Genomic DNA, 27,757 nt, shown 5'->3' with positions numbered 1-27,757 from the left:
TATTTTATAGTTAACCCATTCTGAAGAAAGTATTTAAAATTAAATACAGTAAATGACTCTCAAGTGACTTTTTCTACGTATTCAATTATTTCTTCTCTCACAAGGAACGTGCAGACAAACTTTAACCATTTAATCAAGATCGAAGTGTTTGTTTTTAAGGTAATCAAGCATACTTAATAGTTGCTTTAGTGAAGATCCAGCATCACAGTTGTATTTGCCTTTTCAATACAATACACGTTTTTCTGCATACTTGTTTCAAACCTGTCATGGATCTGTTCAGAACTCTACTAGGTTCAGTATTTCTTTGCCAGTTCACTTGATTTCAGCTATGTTTGTGTGAGAGAAACATATAATAGATTTGTTTTTGGTTTACAGCAGAGTAATTGAGATCAGGTTCCTACCCAAAGTCACCTCAATTGCTCAAAACCTGTACTTTTTTTTTTCCATTGTGTTGAAGGGGTTTGAGGGTCAAATTTTGCTGTCATACTGAGTGAAACAGTGGCAGATCAGAGTCATTTGATACACCAAAGTCAGAAATGAGTAGCATTCTGTACATTCAGTTTATGTACAGTATCTTTGGTACCAAATTATTGCCTTAAGCATATTTTATACTGTGAAATGAAATCTCATTAATTCAATGCATTTGTCCTTCAGAGATCAGTTTGTGTAGAAAATCTTTTTTTTAAGAATTTATTCTTCTCTGCAAGTGGAAACTGAAGATTCTGTTGCTTAAGATTAAGCTTGGCTGGCATAGATAACCAAGTTTCCCTATTAATTCACTTGTGAAATCTCTACTTCCAGAAACATGCAGAATGATGGTACTTTATCTGCTCAGATAATACTAGAAAGTTAGAGGGTTTGTTTATAGTACTGTGAGTTCTGTACTTAAAGTAATGATTAGTGCACTCGCCTCTCTTAATTGTTTCACAGTTAATATGCACTCTAAAATTGCACAAGAATCTAAGCAACTCATGATCTTTGCTATATCAAAATGACGATAGTAAGTAAACTAACTAAAATGTAGTATTTGTATTTGCAGTAGTACGTAGGAGAACCAGTTATGGACCAAAGCCCCATAGTGCTAGGTACTGTGCAACATAGAACAAAAAAGATAGGCTGTAAATTCCTTGGGGCAGGGACTAAGCAAAGTATGAGTAGATTACTTTGCACACATTTCCATGCTAGACGCCTACAACGTCATATTAAAGTCTTACATGCTTGCATAAGAAGAATAAAATCACCCCCTAGTTCCATGTGTGTGCTGTCTACACTGTGGGTTACTGTGTGGAAGGATAGCAGCCTTCTCTCCTCCCTGTGCAGATAGGCTGGGAAAGGTGTGCCGTGAGTAGAAACTTTACTCAGCCCCATAAGGTGCTTGCAGAGCAGATGCAGATGGGAAGGTAGTACACACCAGGTGAAGGGCTGATGCAGCTGTCTTCTCCCTGGAGCAAAGGAATGACCAGGGACTCAACTGTCATGCTTTCCATTCAGACTGTGACTAGCCTTCTTAAGACCTTTTAGCTGATCCAGTTGCTAAAGACAAACCAGTAACACTTCACACTGTGTATTTATGACATAATATAAAATAAATACAAAATTAATCCATTCATGGCAGATGCCAACAAAAGTTTTGTCAACAAAATATTCAATATTATTAGAGTCCAGTTCTTCTAGCTCAGAAAAATCTCTGCTTAAAAGGAAGAGGGAGAGCATGTGAATCTTGTAAAAGACTGCTGTTGAAGCTTTAATTTTTAATTAAAGATAATTCAAAACAACTAAATTTATTTCCACTTTGATCCTGCACAAGAAGCCCATTGAAATTAGTACTGGCTCTAGTTCTTTAGTTTACAGCCCTAGGGTCTGTAGAACAGGTCTTTTTAACATCATGTTCCTGGCCAGTTATGTGACTCTGAGCTAAATTAGTGTAGCAGGCTTATACTTCCCTTTTAGTTCATTTTTTACTACATCAGCATTGAAAAACAAATGTTTATGAGATCCTCTTCTTGTGGAATCTCCATCATTGGAGATCTTTAAGAGCAGGTTAGACAAACACCTGTCACGGATGGTCTTCTAGATAATACTTAGTCTTGCCATGAGTGGACCAGACTAAACTAGATGACCTCTCGAGGTGCCTTTCAGTCCTACGTTTCTATGATTCTTTTTGACGATGACCTGTCTTTTTTCTAAATAAACATTAATAAAGTTGATAGTATAAAATATGTCTTGAAATATGAAACAGGAAAGTTATATCAGAAGAAAAAAATTAACACAATTATGTTGGAGTTGGTCCATAAGCATACCTATACCAAAATCTGCTAGAAATGTGATGCAGAACGGAACGCTTTGACAATGAGCCAAGATGTAGGAGGGGCAAAGTGTTGTCAGAGTTATAACATTTGCCCTTAGGCATGCTTTTGGGAATACTCAGGTATTGTGAATTATCTGCACTGATTGGCATAGTTGCCTCATTTGACATCGAGGCTGTACATTTGAAAATGTATAACACAGTTAACCAATCTATAAAAATACGCTCCTGGTTAAGTGTGCTGTTGGGTTGGTTAATTCTTATATAATTCATTCCTGAGGTAAGCGGGAATGTTACCTGTTTAAGAAATTCACGATCAGCCTCTAGATGTGTTTGTCTTCCAGGGGCTGGCTTGCACTGATCTTGATTGTCTCTATAATTGTCACCAGTCCACCACAAACCACATAAAAAGCAACAGGTACAGTGCTAAGTGTAGCAAATGCTGATTACACTCTTGTGTAGGATGTTGAATACTGGAGTGTGAAATTACTCTTATTGGCCCAGATCCTCATGTGGTGTAAATCAATTATTACACTCAAGTCAATGTATTGAAACAGCGGAGTTATGCTGATTTACACCAGCTGACATCTGACCTATTATTGTCTCTTGGCCAAGAGAAATTAAGTAGTCTGCCTGGAAATCTGGAATTCAGAACTGTTACATCATTACAACTAATTCCTTGCTCAGAACCGATTATATTAACAGGGATATATTTTAAAAATCCTGTCTGTGATGCATTTTATAATTGCAATAAGACACTCGAATGAATGAAATACTGTGCCGTGATAAAATTCATAACAGATGAATTGTCAGCATTTGACGTATAGTCTTGTTTTTACAAATACACAAGATATACGTTGAAACAAAACTGTATAATCCAAGTTGCATCTGATTAAAGATCATTAAATTATTACACTTGCAGAGCAAACAGTGCATCATATTCTCCACTGCTTTGCAGCGTGGATAGTCACAAACATACTCCAATTTTATTATGGAAGAACTACAGTGGCAACTTAGACCAAGAGGTGTCTTATCATAACATGGCTTTGACACACAATACTCTGCTGTTAATTGCAAGTACTAGAGGATATCTGGTTATCTGTTTTACTGGCACCTTTTCGCTCTACCATCCTCATTTAACAAAGTAATAATAGTAAACTCAGTATGTTGGCATAGATTACGTGATTCCAAAAATTAGGTGCAAAACTCAACGGCTGTTGGTTTTCTTCTTAACTGTTTAAAACCACAACAGTTCTTAAATACACTGAAAGGATTCCATTTTGCCTGATCATTTATATTATGTTTTTGTATTTTTTCAGCTTTATAGTTGTAGTTCGTTTTTTTGGGGTTTTTTTGTTTGTTTTTTTAACCTACCAATTCTGTGATAGAGTAGGGAAGCTTCTGTCAAAACTGGCACAGAGAGGCTAACTTCCTAACTTATTTGCCATTCTTTCCCTCTGTTCAAATGAAAATTTACCAACTGTGGCCATGTGTGCTCCACTTTTACACAGAACAACACAGAGAAAGCTGACATAACAAAATCTACTGGGATTTGGAGCAGTAGGTTGCATTATATCGTTCCCTGACATCTGCATGCCAAACAGATTGTCACAAAATCAACTGATCTGTGGCAAAAATTTGTAAAAGTTGTCTCTAATTTTCGGAGCCTGACTTGAGGCTCACCCCAGACTCACCCAATATTCGTGGCCATTTAAAATAAAAAGTAGCCTGCACAACTTTGGAGCTTCCAGAATTATTGGTAATAACAGAAATCAAAGTGTGTATTGTGGGCTTCTTCTGAGAAAGCTAATATTGTTATAGTCAATGCTAAATTGTGCTAGAAACTATGTCAGAAATTACCTCACTTTGCAGGAGGATCATGCTTACATATAGTGGTCGATCCCTGACTCCATTTACTTTCAGAAGGCCAGCACCCTTTTTCCTACATTGCATTGCCACCAGTTATGTTTTGTGGAAGGGAAGGTTTTTGACTGTTCAGTGGTATGGCATGCTATTGCATAGCCTCTTGTTTTTTCCTTATGTGTGGCCTTTAGGGACCCATTTTTAAAATGTTATTTATATAGTGTCCAAAAGCATGGTAGGAATTGTATAGACATGCAAAAAGACAGGTCCTTGAACCAGAAGACTTACAATATAAATTAATACCCCCTACGCCCACTGGACAATGGATGGGGGAGTAAGAGGATGCCATATACAAGCACAGTGTTTGAGATGATGTTATGCATGGCACTTGTTAGTAAAATTTTCCATTTCACCAGTTGGATGATATAGTTCCTGGTTATTAGGTTGTTCCATTAAAATGTCTCCCTGTTAGGAAAGGAGTGAGGAGGTGAAGCGGCACAAAGGTTGGAACCAGAACAAGCTAATCAAAACCTCTCCAAAGTTTTTCCACAAGACCAAATTCTCTGAGACTGTTTTGGCTAATCCAGGAAGGGGGATTTATTTGAACACTCTCTAACATAGTTCTTATTGAAGGCTACATTTGTTTAGCCTAATGGGACTTTCTGCTTTGAGTGATTTCAACCACAAAAACCTTGGAGAAGGAACTCCCAGGGATACATGGTTACTGAACAGCCTTTGGAAACTCTATCTGCCTGACAATTTAAACACTTTGGGCCAGATTCTGATACCCTTAATTACACTGAATAGTACCTTGACCTACCTGGATTAAGATGCTAATTGCTATGAGTACAGGGATAAGAATCTTGCCTATTTATCTTAGCACACAAAAAGAACAATATCAGTATTGTTTTGTTTTTTGAAAGGTAATAAGTGCCTGTTGTATCTTTTGCTCTTTATGCAACAAAAACAATATGAAGAAACCATGTGGGCATAGTCAAGTCCCAAAAAAATGGTGTTTGCTAAATATAGGCAGGCACGCAAGGCCTAGCTATACTGCGTTTCGGACTGGTTTTAACCAGCTTCTACAATCTAGGATAGTTAGCACCAATATATTGCTCACAAACTATTAAACCACCCTATTCCCATACACTACTTGATAAATTGTAGGATTTTAGGTAAATTATTGTCAAATTAATCATAAACTGGTCAAAATGGGGCTATAAATCTGTATCTGGGCCAAGTATCCTCCATGCCACCCACCCCTCCATCTGTGCAGATGTTTTGGTGGAAAAAGGTGAAATTAAATGTTCTTGATTATACTGTTCCTGCTCAGACAGTTCTATGATTGACCCCCATAGGAACTGTCTGAGCAAGAACTGCAGAATAAGACCCTCAAACAGGAAAACTATTGTGAGAGGAGAATAAAAGGGTGATTTTACAGCAGCGCCCATTCACTCCCCAACAGGCAGGCTCACTCTGACCAGAAAGGCTCCACAGTGAGTTTAAATAAGAAACTTTTGTCCAACAAACACTTAAGCCATTCTGAAAGTGTCATCAACTGATGCATTAATTCATCTCCTGTTTCTGTGATAGACATGAGAGTGAGAAGAGGCACACCTATTTAGATTATAAACTTCTTGGGCTGAGGTCTGTCTTTGTTATGTGTTTGTGCAGCTCCTAACACAATGGTGCCTTGGTCCATAACTGGCACCCCATGGTACTACTGCAGGGTACATTATCAGTAGCACCACTAATACAACGCCAGGACTATCTGTCCATTCTATCTTGCCTTGATTTTTTTTTTTATTATAAAATTCCCGTCATATTAAATGCAGCAGGGTGGGCATGAGTAGGATCAGCAATATGTGAACTTCCAATATTACCAGGAAATCTATTATGAACTTTGTTAATGAGAAAAGAAACTGAAATATGTATGTCACACTTAACTTCACACACATTGTCTCCTTTTAATTTGTTATTGCCTGTGTCAGGCTCGACAGGAAAATAAAAAGCACATCTCTGGGATTTGTAACAAAATTCCTCCTGCTCTGGGCTTCATTTCATTTTCCCCCCTAATAATAAAACTACGTCAGAGACTATTGTCAGAGGGATCTGCTGAAAATCTTTGCAAAGAATATACAATAGAATAAAATACACAGTTGCCTGTTGGAGAGACCCTGTTGGAGCAGCTCCAACCTGCTTCCTTTTTCTGGAAGGGTGCTATTTATAAAAACCCCTTAATTTCCAGTGCTTTGCTCTTTTGATTCTGAAAAAGAGCCTGGCTGTAACCCCTCAAAATTGCCCACTTGAGCCCTTACCATAGTGAGGAGCAGGAGGTTCTAGCCTATTACTCATGGAACTCCAGACTGGGGTCCTGAGATCAGTCAGCACCATCAGTTTCCTAAGAAGTTCCCAGACTGCTTTACCCAAAACCTCCCTCCCCCTCTGTGATTGCTGCCCCTATTGCCACCGTATAGATCCAGGAAACCTGCTGTGGTAGTACTGGACAAGGAGGGTTTCGCTCCTAAACCTTAAAGAAACAGTAAGTACTATTTAATTTTATGATAAATTAGGATGAATGGAAATTGAAATGGGCAAACCACTAAAAGATGAGAAGTATTAGATTTTAGCAATAAAGTAGCACAAAAGAGACAATCATATTTTTGGAGTATTTTTATACACTGCAGTTAGCTTAGTTTTGTGCCTCTTTGATATTTGGTTCCAGGCATGCATCATAATAGGTAAAACATGTTTAGGAAATTCCAGAATGGGATTCTGCTTTTTAAATCAAGATAGTGTAAATTTTGGTGTACATAATGTTCATTAAATGGGATTATGTCTTCAATTAAAGTACTTGGCAAACAACTTTCTGAAGAAGTACATGTTATTCAAGCAAAGATTAAGAGAATATGGTCTTGTTCTTGAGCTAAGTGGAGTAGATGTATGGTTAATCTAACAGCTATCTAAATTTAATTTGCAATAACATGGTCGAATACTATGCTCATTTCATCTTCTGTTATACAGGAGGGTTCAAGCTAGGCACTGTAGAACCTAGGGAAATGTACTCTTTGCATCTCTGAGATTGAAGACATGCAAATTATGTTAATCATTTTTATCAGGGTTAACTGAGACCCACAACAGAGCTGAACACCAAGCTTAGCAGGTGTATAGTGTGCTGTGAATTGCCCTGCTGCTACATCTCTTTGTGTGGTGTAGCTCAGTACCTCTAGGACAGGCAGCCAGTTGGTTCATAGAGAAGAACTGGGTGTATAGAGCCAAGGGCTTGCTTCTTCTGTGGCCATTTGGGGGAACGGTCCCTGAGGTCCTCCAAGTACAGCCATGACAATTCTATCCTGTCCTTATGAGGATTGTGTAAATTGGAAGAAGGACCATTGTGCTCTCCACTGCGCGCACACATGAACTCCAAGCAAAATCTGAGAGAAAGAGATAAGTGATGGGTGTTCTCCAGCCACACAGTTAAACATCCTGGGCCTGATTTTGTTCCTATACTGGTGTACATCACTAGTAGTGGAGTTGCACAGGTATAAACCCAGTTTACGTTTGAGCAGAATCAGACCCTGTATATATAAATACCTGTATAAAAGGATATCACGAGGAGGACCCCCATCAAATATGATTTCACCTTGGGAATTGACCTTGGATTTCATTAGAGAGAAAAAATAGATTTACACACCATATATTGTTTGAGGCAGGCAGTGTTTGTAGTGGTAGACCAACACAACTTGCAGTTCCTATTTCCTCTAGTGTCATCTTATGTAATAAGTGTCACCATAAAGCACAAATATTAATGACTGGGAAGATGGAGTGGGGTTATTAAGAGAAAAATTAGATATACCTAGCCATTAAAAGAATTTAAATTTATTTTTGCTGTGGTAATGTATAGCAAACACATATTTGCTATGGTATTAATACAGACACTGCTGAAACCCGATATTTGTGATCATACAACATTTTATTTGCGGTAGGAAGATTATCAGAAAAAACATAAAATCTGCATACATGCTAAAGGAACATTTTTCAGTGTATACGTAGCATCCCTAAGGCTAAGGTTTAGACATTTCCACCACTTTATTCCACATGGTTAGCTGATGACTAAGCTTTATTATATTCTCATGACTTAGATTTGTTAAAGCAATAATTATACACTAAATAGGAAAAATAATTATACTTATTACCTCTGCTATAAAAATTGCAATGGCCATGGAGGTAGTGCTGAAAAATCTTATGCAAATGCAATTTTGTATTGCTAGAGAGTTTCATGTGTTTATAGTTCATTATTTTTGAAAAATCCAGTAAGTACAGTGGAACACAAACCACAGAGTTCATTAAAACATCAAATTAATAAATAATGTCAAATAAGCCCAAATCTATCCATTTAAATAGAAGATCCAAGAATGTGGGGCTATGGTAATGGTACGAACGTTGAAAATAACTAATCATACAAGTGTTGGGAGAAAAAAATAACCATGGTAGACCACCATTTTGTCTGCTTGCCCCCACCCCTGTCAGGGTATGCTAGCATTGATTAAACTGGGAGTTGTCTTATCCTGTGGGAAGAATTTGTAATGATAAAAAGTCAGGGTTTCTGTTTCTATTTTGACAGTCACAGTTCTACAGCTGTCTCTGCAAAGCGGTGTGGTCTAGTCTACTGGTGTGAGCACCGGCGTGGGAACTCTGTACTAATCTATCTCTGATGCTGAGTCCTGGAGCATCAGGAAGATTACTTAATTGCTTTTTCATGGTTTCCCCAAGTCCTAGCTTAGTACAAGGGATCTCTATTGTACTTCTCATGCAGGGCTAAGAAAGGATTATTTCATCATTTTCACTAAAATATTCAGTCTTCCAGAAGAGATTATTAATAGTTTGTGGGTATAGGTGGTAGCTGTGTATTATACTGGTTTAAAGCTGAAGTAATATAGTAGTTAATCAGGCCCTAAGGGCTTTTCTTCACTGCAAGGTTAACTCCTGAGTTATAACTCGAGTTTTGCCTCCAAATCATGCCTTGTCCACACACTAAAACTCTTGAGTATGGTAGAGCTTGTATCTCAAATTGGCTGGCCTAGTGGATGTATAGGCTAAAGCTTGAGTTAGAGCTTGTAAGTTGCTAACACAACCACTCTGTAGTAACACAGCCTATTATTATTATTTATTTATTATTAATCAAGTTTGTTACTGAAGTGCATGGGGAGAAGAGTTGGGCCCTGTAGTGGTAGGCACTGTACAAACAGAGCAATAGACAATCTCTCCCCCTAGGAGCTTACAATCTAAAGGCTAGCTCCAGGCAAGTGCTGCTAGTTGTCCAGGTCCCTTCCCACACATCCCCCTGTGTGCTCAGAAATGAGAGACAAGTTCTCCTACAATTCACTGGGAAAGAATTCCTAGAGTTTACTACAACGTAAAGAAGCCTGGGATATGGCCCCAAAAGTCTTAGCTCCTTAGCTCACATGAGGTGAGAACATAGCATCAGCATGGATACAGCAGTTTGAGAGTTATTTTGCAGTGTGAAGAAAAGGAGTACTTCTGCAACCGATAACAAATTTATCTGAGCATAAGCTTTCGTGCGCTACAGCTCACTTCATCGGATGCATGCAGTGGAAAATACAGTAGGGGGATTTTATATACACAGAGAACATGAAACAATGGGTGTTATCATAAACACTGTAACGAGAGTGATCAGGTAAGATGAGCTATTACCAGCAGGAGAGGAAAAAAAACCTTTCGTAGTGATAATCAAGGTGGGCCATTTCCAGCGGTTGACAACAACGTGTGAGGAACAGTAGAGGGGGAAAATAAACATGGGGAAATAGTTTTACTTTGTGTAATGACACATCCACTTCCAGTCTTTATTCAAGTCTAATTTAATGGTGTCCAGTTTGCAAATTAATTTGTACTCTCACTTGAGGTAGGATAATTCGGGTGTCAATAACTCAGGTTAATACTGCAGTGAAGAAATACCCTCATCATGTTTACCAAAAGAGTCCGGTTTGAATGTCACCTACTTAAAGGGTGAGTTTTTTAATTAATTCCAGATGTAGATTGGAGCAGGTATGTATGAAATGTTGTAAAAAGACATTGAATGAAAGTGAAGTACTGTGCAGTTATTATTTACAATAGTTTTACAAAACAAAGGCCCTGATCTTGCAGCATGTGGCATGCAGAAGCAGCAATTCCCTCACATACCATACGTTGCAGGATTGAGACCAAGTTTGTTGTTGAGTTTTTATATACTCATTGTAGGCCATACTTGCCTCTTTTTACAATATTTATGTACAAGATAGGAATCTGCTGAAGACTTTGTTGCCTTCTATTTTATTTCATTTTAGAGACTCTACAGTTTACTTCCTTTCTTACAATAGCTGTTAATAGTTAGAATAAAGACAGTTGGCCAAAGGATTGCAAGATTGTTGCTACATAGTGAATTTTACTTTAGAAAATGAAAATTACACTCCTAAAGGTATTTACTGAGCATCTGATATTAAAAAGAGCTTTTAGTATACTCATTGATTTGACATCAGTTAAAAAAAAAAACGTGTAAATCTGACCCTAACCGCTCACCTGCAAAAACTTCTGCATATTTCTGTACCAGTCATTCATCATTGGTGTCAATTTGCTTTGCAGCTTTCTTTACAAAAGTCACTTTGCACCAAACATAAGAATAATCACCTTCTAAAAAGTTGTGTTAAGTCTTCAGTAACTGACTGTGTATAGGATCAGCAAGGATCCATGTGGCAATTTTAAAATATAATACTTTTTCTAAATAATCAGTTATCTTATTCCAGTACTCACTATTTCTGTGACAAAACCAGAGACTATGTCAGAAAATCCCTCCCCAACCATTTCTTAAGCATTCTTCAGAGTCACTTAATATGCATGTCTTATATCAGTGTGTGACTGTTCAAAAGGGGACAATTTAGAGCTGCCAGAATTGTCTCTTGGGCAGCCCAGTGCTTGGCCAGTCTCATGATAATCTCATGAAATTAGCTACTCTCGTGAAATTTCCTGCCTTTGGACCAAAGGTAGGTATAAAAGTTCCTTCAGCTCTAGCTGTAGCTACAGACCCAGCAGATCCAACAGCTCTGGTGTACTCCAGGCGGGAGCGTATTTCCTGGGGGGAGCTGGCAGGGTCATCTGGGAAGATGTAGAGTGAGCTGTCCATGCTGAGTGAACAGGAAGAGGAATTTAAGAAATTCCCAGCGTTTAAAGGGGGAGGGGTGCATGCCTGTGTGCCTGGCTTCAGGGCAGTGGAGTTCAAACTGGTGAACAGAGCATTGTGGGACACCTCAGGAGGTCATTTAGAGTGACAAGCAATACGGTGTCTACACTGACACTACCTCGCTCTGACTTTGCAAAAAGCTCTGTGCTTCTCATCCAGGTGTCTTTATTATGTCTGCATAGCAGGAGAGTTAAATGCGGCCTGTAGGCCTCCACTGTTTTTTCAACAAAAGCTGACTTTCGTCGACAAAACTGTGTAGTGTAGACATAGCCTAATTCTCTTTTTAAAATTCGAATGGAAATGTTATATTACTAAGTCTTAAATGCCTGTATCTCTTAAGAAAATATACTGCCCTTGCTTCACTTGGAGTTTTGCATGATTTAGAAACAAAAGTTTATTTATAGACTATAAATGAAAAAAAATAAATTCTATGTGACATTTTCTCTCCTTTTATTGTCTCTGAAAAACCGATCCACAATGTCTGCCGTACGGGAAGGTACACAGCAGTTTTTTAAAAAAAATTACAAATAAAGGATACATTAAAAATATCTTTCTCAAAGAGTAGAATAAAAGAAACAATGCACTAAAAGCTTTTGGTGGATAAATAAGGGTAAGAAGTGAAGTGACCAAAGGAACATGGTAAATGCAGTTTAACCCTATATTTGTATTATATGCCATGTATAGTGTCAGTAATATGTATATTATTTATTTATATATTACATATAATAGATTATTTTGTTTTCCTTATTGCAATAGAGTAAAAATATATAAGGCTAATGTCATTCTGGGGTCTATCAACAGGAGTACTATAATAAAGACATGGGAAGTATATGTTTCACTCTACTCAGCAATTGGTGAGGCCTCAGCTGGAGTATTGTGAAAGATGTGGACAAACTGGAGATAATTTGGAGGAGAGCAACAAAAATGATAAAATGTTTAGAAAACCTGACCTATAATGAAAAGTGAAAAAAACTGAGCATGTTTAGTCTTGAAAAAAGAAGACAGAGGGGGAGGATCTGAAAAGTCCTCAGGTATGTTAAGAGCTCCAAAAAAGATGATGATCTGTTGTTCTCCATATCCACTGAAGGTAGAGTAAGAATTAATTAGCTTAATTTGCAACAAGGGAGATTTGGGTTAGAATTAGAAAAAACTTTCTAATGATAAGGTCAGTTAAGGACTGGAATAGGTTACCAAGGGAGATTGTGGAATCCCCCTCATTGAAGGTTTTTGAGAACAGGTTGGACAAACACCTGTCAGGGATGGTCTAGCTGTGGTTGGTACGGCAAAAAGGAGTGGACTAGATGACTTCTTCAGGTCCCATCCAGCTCTACATTTTATGGTTCTGTGAGTTTTGACATAACACTCTGTAGTTTCTGTTATCCCTGTGTGTGAATCAGAGAGTAAACTATGCTGTGAATACATCTACATTCCAAATGTGCAATTATCTTATAAATATACAGTGTATCCTTCTAGCTTTGCCAAGGTAACTTAGAGGCTGGTCCTGCTAGGTGCTCCAACTCCAGTTGACTGCAGTAGGAATTACAGGCATTGAACCGCAGTCAGGATCACACTCTTAAGTACTTTGCAAGCCGTACAATACATATGATTTATTATTAGACTTTCCTAATTTGACATTACCACGAAGAAGGCGTTCTATTCTTGACATCAGAATGTGACATATATTAGTTGGCTGCAGGCTGAACTTTTGGATAAAAGGAAAATATTAAAGCCACCCAAACAGTATAAAATGAAAAATCCAACTCATGCTCCAAATGTTCATTATTTGCAAACTTTTGTCACAGAACACTTTATAGCCTGCATTGTGGCCCCATGTCAGTTCAGAAAGTGCTACAAATTGTCAGTTTGTGTTACTATTCAGAGCTCTGCATTGAATTTTGATAACAGTCGGGCCTCAATTTACATGGTGTCTTTTTCCACAGTTTTAGTTATGCACATTCAACTAATTGTGACCCTTTATTTTTGTACACGGTATGGATTCACTTTTACATGGTACAGCGTGGTCGCCAAGATGTGCAGATGTGTCTAGAATCAGCTGGTCGCTTCCCACCCCAAACCCCCTCCACCACGCTGGTCTGTGTGACCAAACAACTGACCATCACCAGTTTTTTTTTTGCATGTTTTCCACCACCAGCTCCACTCTTTAGCCCACGGCCCACCCACTTAGCATCCAGGCCCGCTCTGCTCCAGCCCTACCACTTGCTCTACCCACCCGCCGCATGCTTCAGCCAGGCAGCGGGGTCGAGGCACTGGGGCTTACCCTGCTCCACCTAGCACTCCTGTCAGCGAGGGGATTGAGGGTGTGCACTGTCATGCTCACCCGGTGCTCCTGCCAGGGACCAGGGTTGGGGCACGGGGGCTTACCCTGCTCCACCTGGCACTCCTGTCAGCGAGGGGATTGAGGGTGTGCACTGTCATGCTCACCCGGTGCTCCTGCCAGGGACCAGGGTTGGGGCACGGGGGCTTACCCTGCTCCACGTGGCACTCCTGTCAGCGAGGGGATTGAGGGTGTGCACTGTCATGCTCACCCGGTGCTCCTGCCAGGGACCAGGGTTGGGGCACGGGGGCTTACCCTGCTCCACGTGGCACTCCTGCCTGGAAGGGGATCGGGGGCTTACCCCACTCCACCTGCCCGGCATTCCAGCTGGGGAGCGCTGCGCAGGCAGAGTAGCGCAATCCCCCGCTTCCTGACTCCACTCCCCGGGTGCACGCCTGGGGCCAGGGGGTGGCCCCTAGCCAGAGTGTCCATCTCTCCCCCGCATGGCCGGCATGGAGGCGGTACAAATCCCTCCTGACCCATCCCTCCTGCCTCACCTCCCCTGCCCCTGCCCACTCACCCGAAGTGGGGGCCCATCCAAGTGTCCCGTCGTGGCCATGCCACTCTTCCACACTCCCTGGCCTCCCCAGATACCCCAAACAAACCCTCGGAGTTCTGACTTCAACAACATCAGTATTATCATCCTATTAAGTTCACCCTCAACATCAGTAAAGGTCAGTAGCAAGTTTAAATTTCATTAATTTTTTTTAATAAAACCTGTATTGGATATATTAGGGAGGTCATCGTGTGAGCCTGGAACCTAAACCCTTATTTCCCATAGACCCTTGATATCTTTTTATGCAATTTCTATTTGAACGGTGTTTCTTCAAGAACGTAACCACCATGTAAATCGAGGCCCAACTGTAGGTACTGCCTGTTTGGGACATGACTGAAGTGCAGTATGAGAAACCCTTTTTGTTTAATTTTTGTAGTTTAACGTTAGTTGAGGTGTTGTGGAAGAAGTTCCCACTCACTTCTGGAATTCAGGCATAGTTCTAATATCATGGGTGGAAATCTTAGACCTGGATCTTCTCAAATTCATGAATCCTAATTGATTAAAATTCTAGGAAGTATAAATATAAGAAAATCTGACTGGATGGAATTTAAACGTAATCAAAAAAGAAAATAAAAAGTCCTAGGAAGAGAGAGCAGCTGTCAAATGGAGAATAAAGGCATCTGTCTAACCAGCTTGCACTCATCACCATGATATGGGAATGCTGTGCTTGTTAATATTAATTACCCTCTGTCTCCAGTGTAAAGCTCTCCATTAAAATGTTCTGATATGCTGCTTCTCTGTTTGTTCCCTTTTGCTCCATTGTAACTATCTCATATAGTTTTCCAAATACTTGCTGTCCAAGCACAAATTTATAAGACAAAATATTTAAGCTCGTCTTCCCTTTGCTTTTGATTATACTTCTATAAAAAAACTACTGTTGCAGTTATCTAGCAGATATTATTTATTGTGTCTCAGTCACAACTGAGATGATCTTCATAGTGACTTCCAGTAGAAAAACAATTTTGTATAGATTAAAAATAGCTATAAATCTGAGTTTAAAATGAACAGACATAGCAATCCATAACCAAGACGAAGTGTGCTTCCATGGTTGCCATAATAAGTTATTACACACCTGCTAATCTCTTCAAGAATTTAAAGTTTTCAAGTTATTCTAGGCCAGTTTAAAACACAGTCCTTTTTTTAAAAAAAAAAATTGGTTTTAATTTCTACCAGTAATTCATGGGTGAAAACTATTTTTTGTAGAGTTTACTGTCTTTAGAGCCTGGTTGATTAAAGACCAGAGGCTGAAATTATAGGTGTATTTTTTGTGTAATTTATAAGCAGCAGAATTTATACTGTGTCTTCATGATATCTGTATTGGACAGTGTCCATCTCTCCAATAGAAGTGATTGGGCACTTTGGATCTGATTCCACACTCGTTGAAATCAATAGAAATCTTTCAACTGGCTTCTGCAGATACTGGATCAGGCCCTTAGTTATGATGCTGTACAGAGGTCTGAGGCAGAGAATGGATAGGTAGGTGCAACATGAGGAAGTCAGAAAAAGCATTTGTAACTAGATTGTGACAAAAGGAAAAAAAATACCATTGTAACCTAGCACTATATTCCACCTTCCCCCATCACACACTCTCCAGCAGGGCAAATCTACACTACAAAATTAAGTCAACCTAAGTTACATAGACATACAGCCACCACAGTAATTAAACTGCTTTTGCATGTCCACACTATGCTCCTTGTTCTGGCAGTTCGCGTCCTCACCAGGAGCGCTCAAACTGATTTAACTGCCAGAGTGGGGCATTGTGGGACAGCTTCTGAAAAACTGCGACAGTCAATGTAAGCAACGCAATATCTACACTGACAGTGCATCGACCTAAGTACATTGACTTAAGAGCTACACCTCTTGTGGAGGTAGAGTTAAGTCGGTGTAGAGTACGAGTTACATTGCTGGGAGCTGCATTTTAGTGCAGAGTTAGGTCAGTGTAAGCTTACAGAGTTAGGTCAGTGTAAGCTGCCTTATGTTGACCTAATTCTGTAGTGTAGACTGGGGCTTATGCTTTCTCTGGTTCATAGGTGCCGACTCCTTGGGTGCTCCGGGTCTAGATCACCCACAGGAAAAAATGGTGGGTGCTTAGCACCCACTGGCAGCCCCTCTATCAGCTCCTCCCCACCCCCACAGAGCCTCCCACCTGCCGGCAGGCCCCATGGATCAGTGCCTCCCCCTCCCTCCTCGCACTTCCCACCCACCACGAACAGCTGTTTTGCAGCATGCAGAAGGCTGGGGGAAAGTGGGAGGAGCGAGGACACAGCACACTCTGGGGAAAGGGCCTGAACTGGGCAGGAAGAGGCAGGGTGGGGGCAGGAAGAGGCAGGGCAGGTCTAGAGCAAGGGTGGGAAGAGGTGGGGGAGGCCTTGGGGGAAGGGGTGGAGTGGGGGTGGGGCCTGGGACAAAGCCAGTGGTCGAGCACCCCCCGGCACTTTGGACAGTTGGTGCTTGTGCTCTGGTTCCATGTTCAATTTCTAAAGGAACTACCAGGAATGGTCACAGCCCATGACTGTGAGCCAGAATCTCTTGAATTTCAGTCCCAGCCCTGATACTTACTGCCTTTGTGCCATAGGAGAGTGACGTGCCCTTAGCCCCAATTTTCCCAACTGTAAAAATGGGGATAGCATCCTTTACCTGCCTCATGGATCTGTTGTGAGGAGTAACTACCTAATGTTCAAGTGCTAAGGATGACTGTTGTACATAGCGCAATGTATAGATATTGATATGTTACCTAGAAATTGTTTTACTTCATTTAAATACCACATAGATCTAATATTTTCAAGGCAATTGTCCTTCATCAGACAGCACATTGAAATAATTAATTCCCTTTATTGTAAAGTTCCTTTCTTTTCTTTTCAGAGTTGTGTCTGCAAACGTAAAAGCCACTGCTACTGTGATGGAATGAAAGGTAATAAGGTAAGAGATTAAATATGTTACCCTGTTCCTTCCCCACTCCCCAAAAGATGAATCATTGGTGCAAATTAATAACATATGAATGATAAACAGAATGTATTTACTGGGTGGTGGTACAAACAGTTAGCTATTTCTGGCAAAGACAACCCTCAAATGGATTCACTACCTCACATTCACCTCTCAGAATAACTCTAGGTTTCAGAGTAACAGCCGTGTTAGTCTGTATTCGCAAAAAGAAAAGGAGTACTTGTGGCACCTTAGAGACTAACCAATTTATTTGAGCATGAGCTTTCGTGAGCTACAGCTCACTTCATCGGATGCATACCGTGGAAACTGCAGAAGACATTATATACACATAGAGACCATGAAACAATACCCCCTCGCACCCCACTGTCCTGCTGGTAATAGCTTATCTAAAGTGATCATCAAGTTGGGCCATTTCCAGCACAAATCCAGGTTTTCTCACCCTCCGCCCCCACACACACAAACTCACTCTCCTGCTGGTAATAGCCCATCCAAAGTGACCACTCTCTTCACAATGTGTATGATAATCAAGGTGGGCCATTTCCTGCACAAATCAAGGTTCTCTCACTCCCTCACCCCACTCCAAAAACCACACACACAAACTCACTCTCCTGCTGGTAATAGCTCATCCAAAGTGACCACTCTCCCTACAATGTGCATGATAATCAAGGTGGGCCATTTCCCACCTTGCTCCCCCAGCACTGTAATAAAACCACCTCCACAAGGGGAATATCTCCCAGCCAGCGCTGGTGCACTGTCTACACTGCCATTTTACAGTGCTGAAACTTGCATCGCTGAGGGGGTGGGTTTTTTCACACTCCTGAGTGAAGAAGGTTTCAGCGCTGTAAGTGGCAGTGTAGACAAGGCCTAAGTTATTCAGATTTCTACAGTACTAAAAACAGACGAGCACTCCTCCCAAGCTCTTGACAAACTGTTCATCTTAAACAGACTCCGGCAAGTGACTTTGGGCTTGTCTACACTTACATTTTATAGCGCTCTAACTTCCTGGCTCGGGGTGTGAAAAATCACCCCCCCCGAGCGCAGCAAGTCTGAGCACTTTAAAGCGCTAGTGTAGACAGGCTTCGAGCACTGGGAGCTAATCCCCTTGTGGAGGTGGATTACGAGGAGTGCTGGGAGACCCAGCACTCGCACGCGATCACACTCGCACTTCAAAGTGCTGCTGTGGGAGCATTCCTGCAGCAGTGCTTTGAAGTTTCCAGTGTAGACATACTCTTAGTTTGCAGTTTTGTAGCTGTGTTGATCCCAGTATGCGTGTGACATTTTGGGGATTACCCAGACCAGTAAGAGGTTCTGTCACCACCTGCTTTGTAACTTTGGGTACCTTAATGCTATGCTGCTGTAGCTCAGAGCCCTGACCAGTGGCCAGCCTGCAAGCATGAAGGTCTCAACCCTGGCTTCCAGTAGCCTAGTTATCCTTGCAGGGTGACCACAACAACTTTTCCAGTCTAGACTCTGCCCAAATCCATCTCCCCGAGTTCTTAACTACCAGACACGTGGACTTTTCCCCTGTCGTTTGTCACCTCTGAAGAAGTGAAACCTGCCCCCAGTTGTCAGTTCACTTGGGCGCACATGCTCCACACAACAGAGACCTGTATGGGGTAAAAATAAACAAAAAGATTTGATAGAAAAATCAGAGATTCAAAGGTGAAATAGTAAGGGAGAGCAAACACAGACCAGTTACACAGAAAATAAACATAAAGATGCCATCTCAGGCTTTACACTTCTCTATTACGCTAACTTTTCTAACACAAGTTAGCTATTGCCTCGGAACAGTTTCCCAGCATGCTGTCTGTCCTAGTGGGGATTCAATGTTCCACGGACAGCACCCCGCTTAGATGTTGGCCTCCAGTTTCTGGATAGTCTTCCCTTCAAACTGTCTTTCCTTTTAACAGGGTTTTCAGGGGTTCCCTCTCCTGCCCATTCCTCTTTTCTCTCAGACTGGTAATTCATGGTTACACAATGTGTGTGTGGTGGAGGGACCTCCCTCCTTCCTTTAGTTTACCAAGACTGGGGTTTTCTTTTCAATTTGTGTCTTTTCATTAACTTTAATGGTCCACTATTGTCTTTCTCTAGGTTGTACAATGGTAGGTGCTTGGAGTTAGTTTCATGTAAACACTAGCCTGCGTGGCCTCCCTCCCTGATAGCTTCCCCACAAGCTGCAAGGCAATGCTACAGTTACATCCTAGTTACAATTACAATGTTTTACACGCAAACACCCCTATATATGCATATGTTTATAACCATAACCTGTTTACATATCTCTTAATGGCCATCAAATTCAGAACATTACCAGCTTTCATGAAAGGCCTTACTTGACACATTTAGACAGAATAACACTGTATACAAACCGTTGATTCGGTTGTTTATTCTTTGGAGTTCAGACCCCCTCTTCTCCCCTTGGGTGGTAGGGACCCTGATTATCACAATATGAGAGAGACGAGGTGGGTGAGGTAATATCTTTTATTGGACTAACTTCTATTTGTGGAAGGCATGAGCTTTCAAGCTACACCAAGGTGGCTACTTGTGCATTCCGGAATACTGGACTTTCCAGCAGTTCTGGGAAAGGCATGAGCCTACCCCACCTGCGTGACCCGTCCCCACCAGCGTGACCTCAAATGCACTGTCCACCAGCAAGGGCAGAACAGCACCCTCTTCAAAATGGCATCCCCATCAGGTACCGGACAAAACCGTATCCAGTTTTGTTCCAGTACCAGACGGGACAAATCAGCCAAAAAGTGTACCCCCCGTATGAAACTAGATAAGTGACTTCCCTAAGCTACATACACAGAGCTCTTCTTCAGATGTGGGTTTCTTCATGTTGTGAAGTTTCCATTTTAAGTGGCAAAATTCAATATCTTCCAAAGTTGTTTGTGGTGGTATTGGAGCTGTTTTGGTCTCAGGATATGAGAGAACAATGTGGGTGAGGTAATGTCTATTATTAGACCATCTTCTGTTGGTGGAAGGTATAAACTTTTGAGCTACACAGAACTCTTCAAGCACCCACAGATACCACTAACCTGATAAGAACATAAATATAACAAAGATTTAATAATGTCATGCAACAGGGTTCCCACTAACTGTTAGTGCAACTTCCCATGACTAGATATGGGAAAGTAACTCTCGTGGCATCAGGTGCCCCCTTCTGTTCTCTGCTCGCTCTGCAATAGTCTCTTGTCTTGTAACTTTGCCCTCCAGCCAGGTCCCCAGTTAGTCCAGCCCTTCTGCGTTTAGGAAGTCGAACAGGGCTGCTATCCAAATGGCTTTTCTGGGTGGTGTTTAGCCCCATGCCTCTATAGCAGTGACTGGCAGGTGAATCTGGGCCCACCTGCTGCACCAGGTTCCTATAATGAGCAGTCCACGTCTGCTCAGTCCCCATCCCTATTGCTGTTTCCCTGAGCTCCTTCTTACCCAGCACCTCTCTTGTCCCTAGACTGTTTATGGGTTTACTATGGAGCCTACTTTACTCCCTGTGGCTACTTTACCCTCTCCTAGCTTCTTGCTACACACTTTACTCCAGGGCAGGATCATAGGGGGGGAGGGATCATTTGGGGGGGAGGGATAGCTCAGTGGTTTGAGCTTTGGCCTGCTAAACCCAGGGTTGTGAGTTCAATCCTTGAGGGGGCCATTTAGGGATCTGGGGAAAAAATTGGGGATTGGTCCTGCTTTGAGCAGGGGGTTGGACTAGATGACCTCCTGAGGTCCCTTCCAACCCTGATGTTCTATGATTCTATGATTCTAGGGTTTACTCTGTCCCTGGACTTCCTTCTTGTCTCTGACAACCTCCCTTATCCCAGGAAGTGATGGCAGCCTCCTTCCCCTACAATTTCCTCTTCTGCTTTCAGCCTCCTGTCTTTATAGAGCTGTCGCAGCCCTTCCCCCGCTGGGCTTCACTCTTATTTAATCCTGGTCCTCCCTCTCAGGGGTGATGCCAGGTAATCTAATTTGCTTCTGAGGCCCTCATTAAACATCTCAGGGCTGGTATGGGGTGCAAATCAGATCACACACCACCAACAAAATCACCTCCAGAGCCCCCTGTCTCCACTCCCCAGCTTGTCCAGCTCTCTGCAGCCCAAGGAAGAAAGATGGGCTTTACAGCGTGCACTGGAGTTTAACTCCTCACAGTTTGCACAACAGAGACCTACTTTAGATACAAATAAACAAAGAGTTTATTTACTCGAAAAATCATAGGTTCCATGCTAAAATACTAAGTGTATAGCAGTAGGAATGTACTACTGACCACCCGACCAGAATGGCGATAGTAATTTGTGAAATGCTCAAGGGATTAGAGAGGCTACTACAAAAAACAGAAAATCCAGTAACGATGGGGGATTTCCACTATCCCCATATTGACTGGGTACATGTCACCTCAGGACAGGATGAAAAGTTAAAATTTCTAGACACCATTAATGAGTGCTTCATGGAGCAGCTAGTCCTGGAACCCACAAAGAGAGAGGCAGTTCCTGATTTAGTCCTAAGTGGAGCACAGGATCTGTTCCAAGAGGTGAATATAGCTGAACCACTCAGTAATAGTGACCAAATTGTAATTAAATGTAACATCCTGGGGGTGGTGGGGGGGAATACTAAAGAAACCCGCCACAGTAACAATTCACTCTAAAAGGGGATCTGCATAAAAATTAGGAGGCTACTTAAATGGAAATTAAAAAAGAACAATCACGAGTGAAATGCCTTCAAGCTTCATGGAAACTATTTAAAAACACCATAACAGAGGCTCAAACTATATGGCTACCCCCAGTAAAAACAAGATGAAACAATAAGTGGACCAAAACCCCCCACCAGGGCTAAATAGAGGAAAAGAGGCAATTAGAAGCAAAAAGATATCTTTTAAAAATTTGAAGTCAAATCCCACTTAGGAAAATGGAAAGGAACAAACTCTTGCAAGTCAAATGGAAAAGTATAATTAATTAGGCTAACAAAAAAAATTGGAAAGCAATTAGCAAAAGACACAAAAACAAACAATAAGAGGTTGTTTGTTTGGTGTTTTTTAGTACATCAGAAGCAGGAAACTTGCCAAACAGTCAGTGGTGTCACTAGATGATCAACGTGCTAAAGGAGCACTCAAGGAAGATAAGGCCATTGAGAAGAAGCTAAATGAATTCTTTACGTTGGTCTTCATTACAGAGGATGTGAGGAGATTAGGTCTGAGCCATTATTTTTAGGTGAAAAATCTGAGTAACTGTCCCAGACTGAGGTGTTAGTAGAGTAGGTTTTGGAACAAACTGATAAATTAAACAGTAATAAGTCTCCAGGACCAGACGGTATTCACCCAAGAGTTCTGAAAGAACTCAAATATGAAACTGCAGAACAACTAAAAGTGGTATATGTAACCTACAGTATTGCTTAAATCAGCCTCTGTATCAGATGACTGATGAATAGCTAATGTAATGCTGATTTTTTAAAAAGGCTCCAGAGGCGATCTTTGCAATTACAGGCTGGTAAGACTAACTTCAGTACAAGGCAAATTGGTTGAAACTATAATAAAGAATGGAATTATCAGACACATACATGAACATGATATGTTGGGGAAGAGTGAACATGGCTTTGCAAAGGGAAATCATGCGTCACCAATCTATTAGAATTCTTTGAGGGAGTCCGCTAATATGTGGATATAGTGTATTTGGACTGTCAGAATGTATACTTAGTCCCACTTCCTAAGCGAAGTAGGCAGTCATGGAATACGAGGGAAGGTCTTATGGATCCGTAACTGGTTAAAAGATAGGGGGGAAAGGGTAGGAATAAATGGTCAGTTTTCACAGTGGAGAGAGATCCCCCAAGGATCTGTACTGGGAACAGTGCTGTACCAGTGATGGAAAAAGGGGTAAGCAGTGAGGTGGCAAAGTTTGTATGTGATACAAAATTACTCAAGATAGTTATGTCCAAAGCTGACTGCAAAAAGTTACAAAGCAATCTCACAAAACTTGGTGACTGGGCAACAAAATGGCCAGTGAAATTCAGTGTTGATAAATGCAAAGTAGTTCACACTGGAAAACATAATCCCAACTATACATACAAAATGATGGGATCTAAAATAGCTGTTGCCACTCAAAAAAGAGAGTTATTGCGATAGTTCTCTGAAAACCTCAGCTCAGTGTACCGCCGCAGTCAAAAAATGACAGAATGTCAGGAACCATTAGGAAATGGATAGATAATAAGACAGAAAATATCATAATGGCCACTATATAAATCCATGGTACTCCCACACCTGGAATACTGTGCGCAGTTCTGGTTGCCAAAGGACATCATGGTCAAAAAAGGTATATTACAACTGGAAAAGCTACAGAGAAGGGCAACAAAAATGAACAGGAGTATGGAACAGTTTCTGTATAAGGAGAGATTAAAAAGACTGGGATGGTTCATCTTAGAAAAGAGATGACTGGGGGGGATAAAATAGAGGTCTATAAAATCATGGATGGGGTGGTGAAAATGAATAGGGAAGTGTGATCTACCTCTTCACATAACACAAGATCCAGAGGTCACCACTGAAATTAACAGGCAATAGGTTTAAAACAAACAGAAGAAAGTATTTCTTCACACAACACACAATCAACCTGTGGAATTCATTTCCAGGGAATGTTGTGAAGGTCAAAAATATAACTGTGTTCAAAAAAGTATTAGATAAGTTCATGGAAGTTAGGTTCATCAATAGCTATTAGGCAGGACAGTCAGGTATGCAATCCCATGCTCTGGTTGTCCTTAAATCTCTGAGTGCTAGAAGCTCGGACTGGACGATGGGATGGATCACTCAATAATTGCTCTGTTCTGTTCATTCCCTCTGAAGCATCTGGCAATGACCACTGTCAGAAGACAAGATACTGGGCTAGATGGACCACTGATCTGACCAGGTATGGCTGTGCTTAGGAGACTGTGGCTCAAGCTAGTCTGAGTCTCTGCTGAACCTATTCACAAATTAGTGCAGCATTGTAAGCAAATCCTGGGTAGAGTTCAGGCTGCTTCTACACACTGTGGTGATCGGTGTATTGAAATGACATTGGCCCCAGCCTGGCAAGCATTTCAGAGCATGAATAGCTTTACAGACCTGAGTAGTCCCATTAGTCCATAAAGTACTCAGGTGCATAACTGCAGAAACAGGGCTGTAAAACAATCAGTCAAATCAGGCTCCCATAATGGTCTTAATGTATGTAATTTGATAGCACAATGACCACTGCAGGCTGTAGCCTTAGAAAGGTCGATTTGAATGAAAAATCTCCTGAAAATAGCTAGTGAGAAGCTGTTGATTAATAATATATTTTTTTCAGGCTGTGCTGCTCCAGGTTCCACCCCCTCAAAAAAACCCACAAAAATAATAGGTACTGTTGTCTTTCACTAAAATCCTGAAATGAGCATTTTTCATGTTTATAATCGGTCTGACCTAACTTTGATTTAATCAAGATAAATAAGGGCCATTTTGAGAAAAGGGAGACTAATAACACAAACTACCCATTAAAAGAAAAAAAAAGAATAAATTGAACAACTGCTAACTTCTCTGAATTACAGTAACTGCTCACTTAACGTTGTCCCGGTTAAGGTTGTTTTGTTGTTACATTGCTGATCTATTAGGGAACAAGCTCATTTAAAGTTGCGCAATGCTCCCTTATAAGTCATTTGGCAGCTGCCTGCTTTGTCCACGGCTTGCAGGATTCTCTGGAAGAGCAGCCCCTCCTTGCGGGGATTAGAACCAGAGGGGACCAGTAGCCCCCCCATCAGCTCCCCTAAATTCCCTGTAAAGTATGTGGCTCGGCAGCTGCCCAGCAGCAGTTCAGCTGTCCCTCCCCCCACTGCCGTGCTGCTCCTGCCCTGCCCTCTGCCTTGGAGCTGCTCTTGGGAGTTTCCTGCTTGCCAGGGAAGGGAGGTGCTATCAGGATGTCCCCCTGCTCCAGCTCTGTACCCCCTCTCCACAAAGCGGAGGAGGGGGACAGGGCTCCGGGAAAGAATGGAGGGAGCTTGCTGGAAGCTGTTGCTTCCTGTCTGAACTGGCTGATCTGCGTAAAAGGACAACGTACTTGAAGTGGGGTCAGCGTACTCAGAGGGGCAATGCACGTCTCTCTCTCTCTCACTCACTCATGCACGCACCTCCCAGCACTTTGGAAAGTCAGCAGCTGTGCATGTTCTGTCAGGAGGAGGGAGTGGTGTATAGCCCAGCTGGATAGCGTGGGCTCATCCTCATGTTCAGTTTTTTCAGGGAAGTGTTTGCAGCTACTGCCCTGCATCTATTGTGTTTCCTCCCTCCTGCCTCAGTCCATGCTGCCTTGTAGAGTGTGAGGCTACCTTAACAACAGTGCATTAACCCTTGAGGGCTCAGCCGAGTGCTGGTTCATCATTTAGCAGCAAGGCATTCCCTGGGAAATATTCCACCCTCTTACTCCACCACCTCACCCAAGCTTCACAGTCATTCATTGCTGTGTACAATATTAAACTGTTTGTTTAAAATTGTTTAAAACATATACTGTATATATATCTATATATCTATATAATGTCTTTTGTCTGGCGAAAAGAATTTCCCTGGAACCTAACACCCCACCCCATTTACATTAATTCTTATTGGGAAATTGGATTTGCTTAACATCATTGCGCATAAAATTGCATTTTTTAGGAACATAACTACAACGTTAAGTGAGGAGTTACTGTAATTGTCTGTGGATTCGGCTGTACATTAAGTAGCTAATCATTAAGTGATCTGCATTGATGATGTTTCTGAATATCCTCACTCATGAGCAAGGAAGGGTCAGCATAATCAAATAATTTAACATACTTTAAAAATGGTAAGAATGTTAAAAGAACCTTCCAAGACCATAGCTGATCTGTCAGCTACAAAATATAAGAATTAGAATAAAGCCAATAACATCACATGAAAAGGAGCAAGGTTCTCAACAGATAAGGCTACTGCTCAGTATGTTAAGAACCAGGCTGTCCTTGCCAATGGTCAGGACAAGAGGCTGGCCTGGTGGTTGGAGCAGAGGTGACCAGGTGTTGTGGCCTGAGCCCAAATCAGGAACTGAGTTATCAAGTCCAGGGAGCAAGCCAAAGCCGAGATCCAGGAATGAGGAGCTCAGGGTCAGAGCCAGAGCATCAGCTGGGGCAGGGGTATGGTGACTATATGTCCCATTTCAGCTGGGGCAGTGTCCTTTTTAAGTCCTGTGCCAGACATCCTGACTTTTTTGGTAAAGCTGGGTATTTGTCCCATTTGCTTTTGCCAACTGATCATCATTGGCAGGAGCAAACAGGACAAATGCCCAGTTGTGCCAAAGTGGGGTGTGCCCCCAGTAGAGGGGTGCAGAGGAATGTTTAGGGAGGCAAGTGGCGGCACCAGGCAGCAGGGCCCGGGCTGTCAGCCTCAGGTGGGTTGGCTTGGGTGAGTGGTGACGCCAAGCAGCTCGGACTAGCCCTGTGTGGAGGGAAGCTCGGGCAAGCCTGGTGGGGGTCTTGGGCCAGCCCCACCTGTTGTCCCATTTTCACTTTGGGATAGAGGGTCACCCTCGGCCGGGAGCACATATGCAGGCATGGAATTCTATTGAGTAGCTAGAGTCCCAGCCCTGCATCAGGGTTTAAGAATATGTCTGCTGGAGCCTTCAGCCAGTCAGAGGGGCAGGTTCATTAGGTGAATCAGCAGAGGGCAATAAGCTGTGTCTGGATTCAGCTGTGGGTTCCTGACATAATAGAGGGGATCACTCCTATAACTTGTTTCTGTGGCAAGATATTCAAGCTTAATGAAGAAAGATCAAGTCCTTAAATTTCTCCGTATGAGTTAGTATTGTACCCCATCCAGTGGCAGATCTTGGTATTGCATTATTATCTCTTTTCTCCTATCTTTCTTGAAACGTGTTAAATCACTTGATGATTCCCTGCTCTGTTCATTCCTTCTGGGGCACCTGCCATTGGCCACTGTCAGAAGACAGGATACTGGGCTAGATGAACCTTTGGTCTGACCCAATATGGCCGTTCTTATGTAACCGTTGCTGTTTGCAGTGTTGTAGCCATGTTGAACACGGATATTAGAGAGACATGGTAAGTGATGCAATATCTTTTATTGGACCAAGTTCAGTTGGTGAAAGAGACGAGCTTTTGAGTTTACATAGATCTGAAGAAGAGCTCTATGTAAACTCGAAAGCTTGTCTCTTTCATTAGCAGAAGTTGGTCCAATAACAGGTATGAACTCACCCAGCTTGTCTCTTAAACGTAACCAAACTACTCATTTTCGAAAGTTATGTTCGTCCGTGATACAAAATCCACAGATACCTTATAACATAGTCCATATCTCTTGGGGTTAGCCCAAAGACTCAGGAGTTATTCCAGCCGATAATTGGCCTTGTTTGTTTATTTATTTAAATTTTGTTGCATTTCAGAGGCCACTTAAAAATCTGTATTTGTTTTTAAAGGAGTGGTTAGACTAAGAGATTTCCACTTGTCTATAGCCAAAACATTACTACATTTCCTTCCTTTTGTACTCTTCCTACATGTGAATTTAATAACACGATGACCAGGACTTGT

At 41.6% G+C, this 27,757-nt stretch overlaps 1 protein-coding gene across 1 annotated transcript in view; it reads right to left on the bottom strand.

Annotated features, from left to right (window-relative positions):
* Window positions 1-14,296, bottom strand: part of COL4A4 (collagen type IV alpha 4 chain) — a 154,329-nt gene extending 140,033 nt beyond the window's left edge. Inside the window, exon 1 of the mRNA XM_073358896.1 lies at window positions 14,258-14,296. Within this exon, the coding sequence (XP_073214997.1) occupies window positions 14,258-14,296 (39 nt within the window). The remainder of the gene's footprint in view (window positions 1-14,257) is intronic.
* Between the last annotated feature and the right edge of the window lie 13,461 nt (window positions 14,297-27,757).

The sequence above is a fragment of the Lepidochelys kempii genome, chromosome 9, assembly GCF_965140265.1.
Source record: "Lepidochelys kempii isolate rLepKem1 chromosome 9, rLepKem1.hap2, whole genome shotgun sequence".
NCBI lineage: Eukaryota > Metazoa > Chordata > Testudines > Cheloniidae > Lepidochelys > Lepidochelys kempii.
Note: the sequence above shows the minus strand (reverse complement) of the source record. Positions and strands in the feature narration are given on the sequence as shown.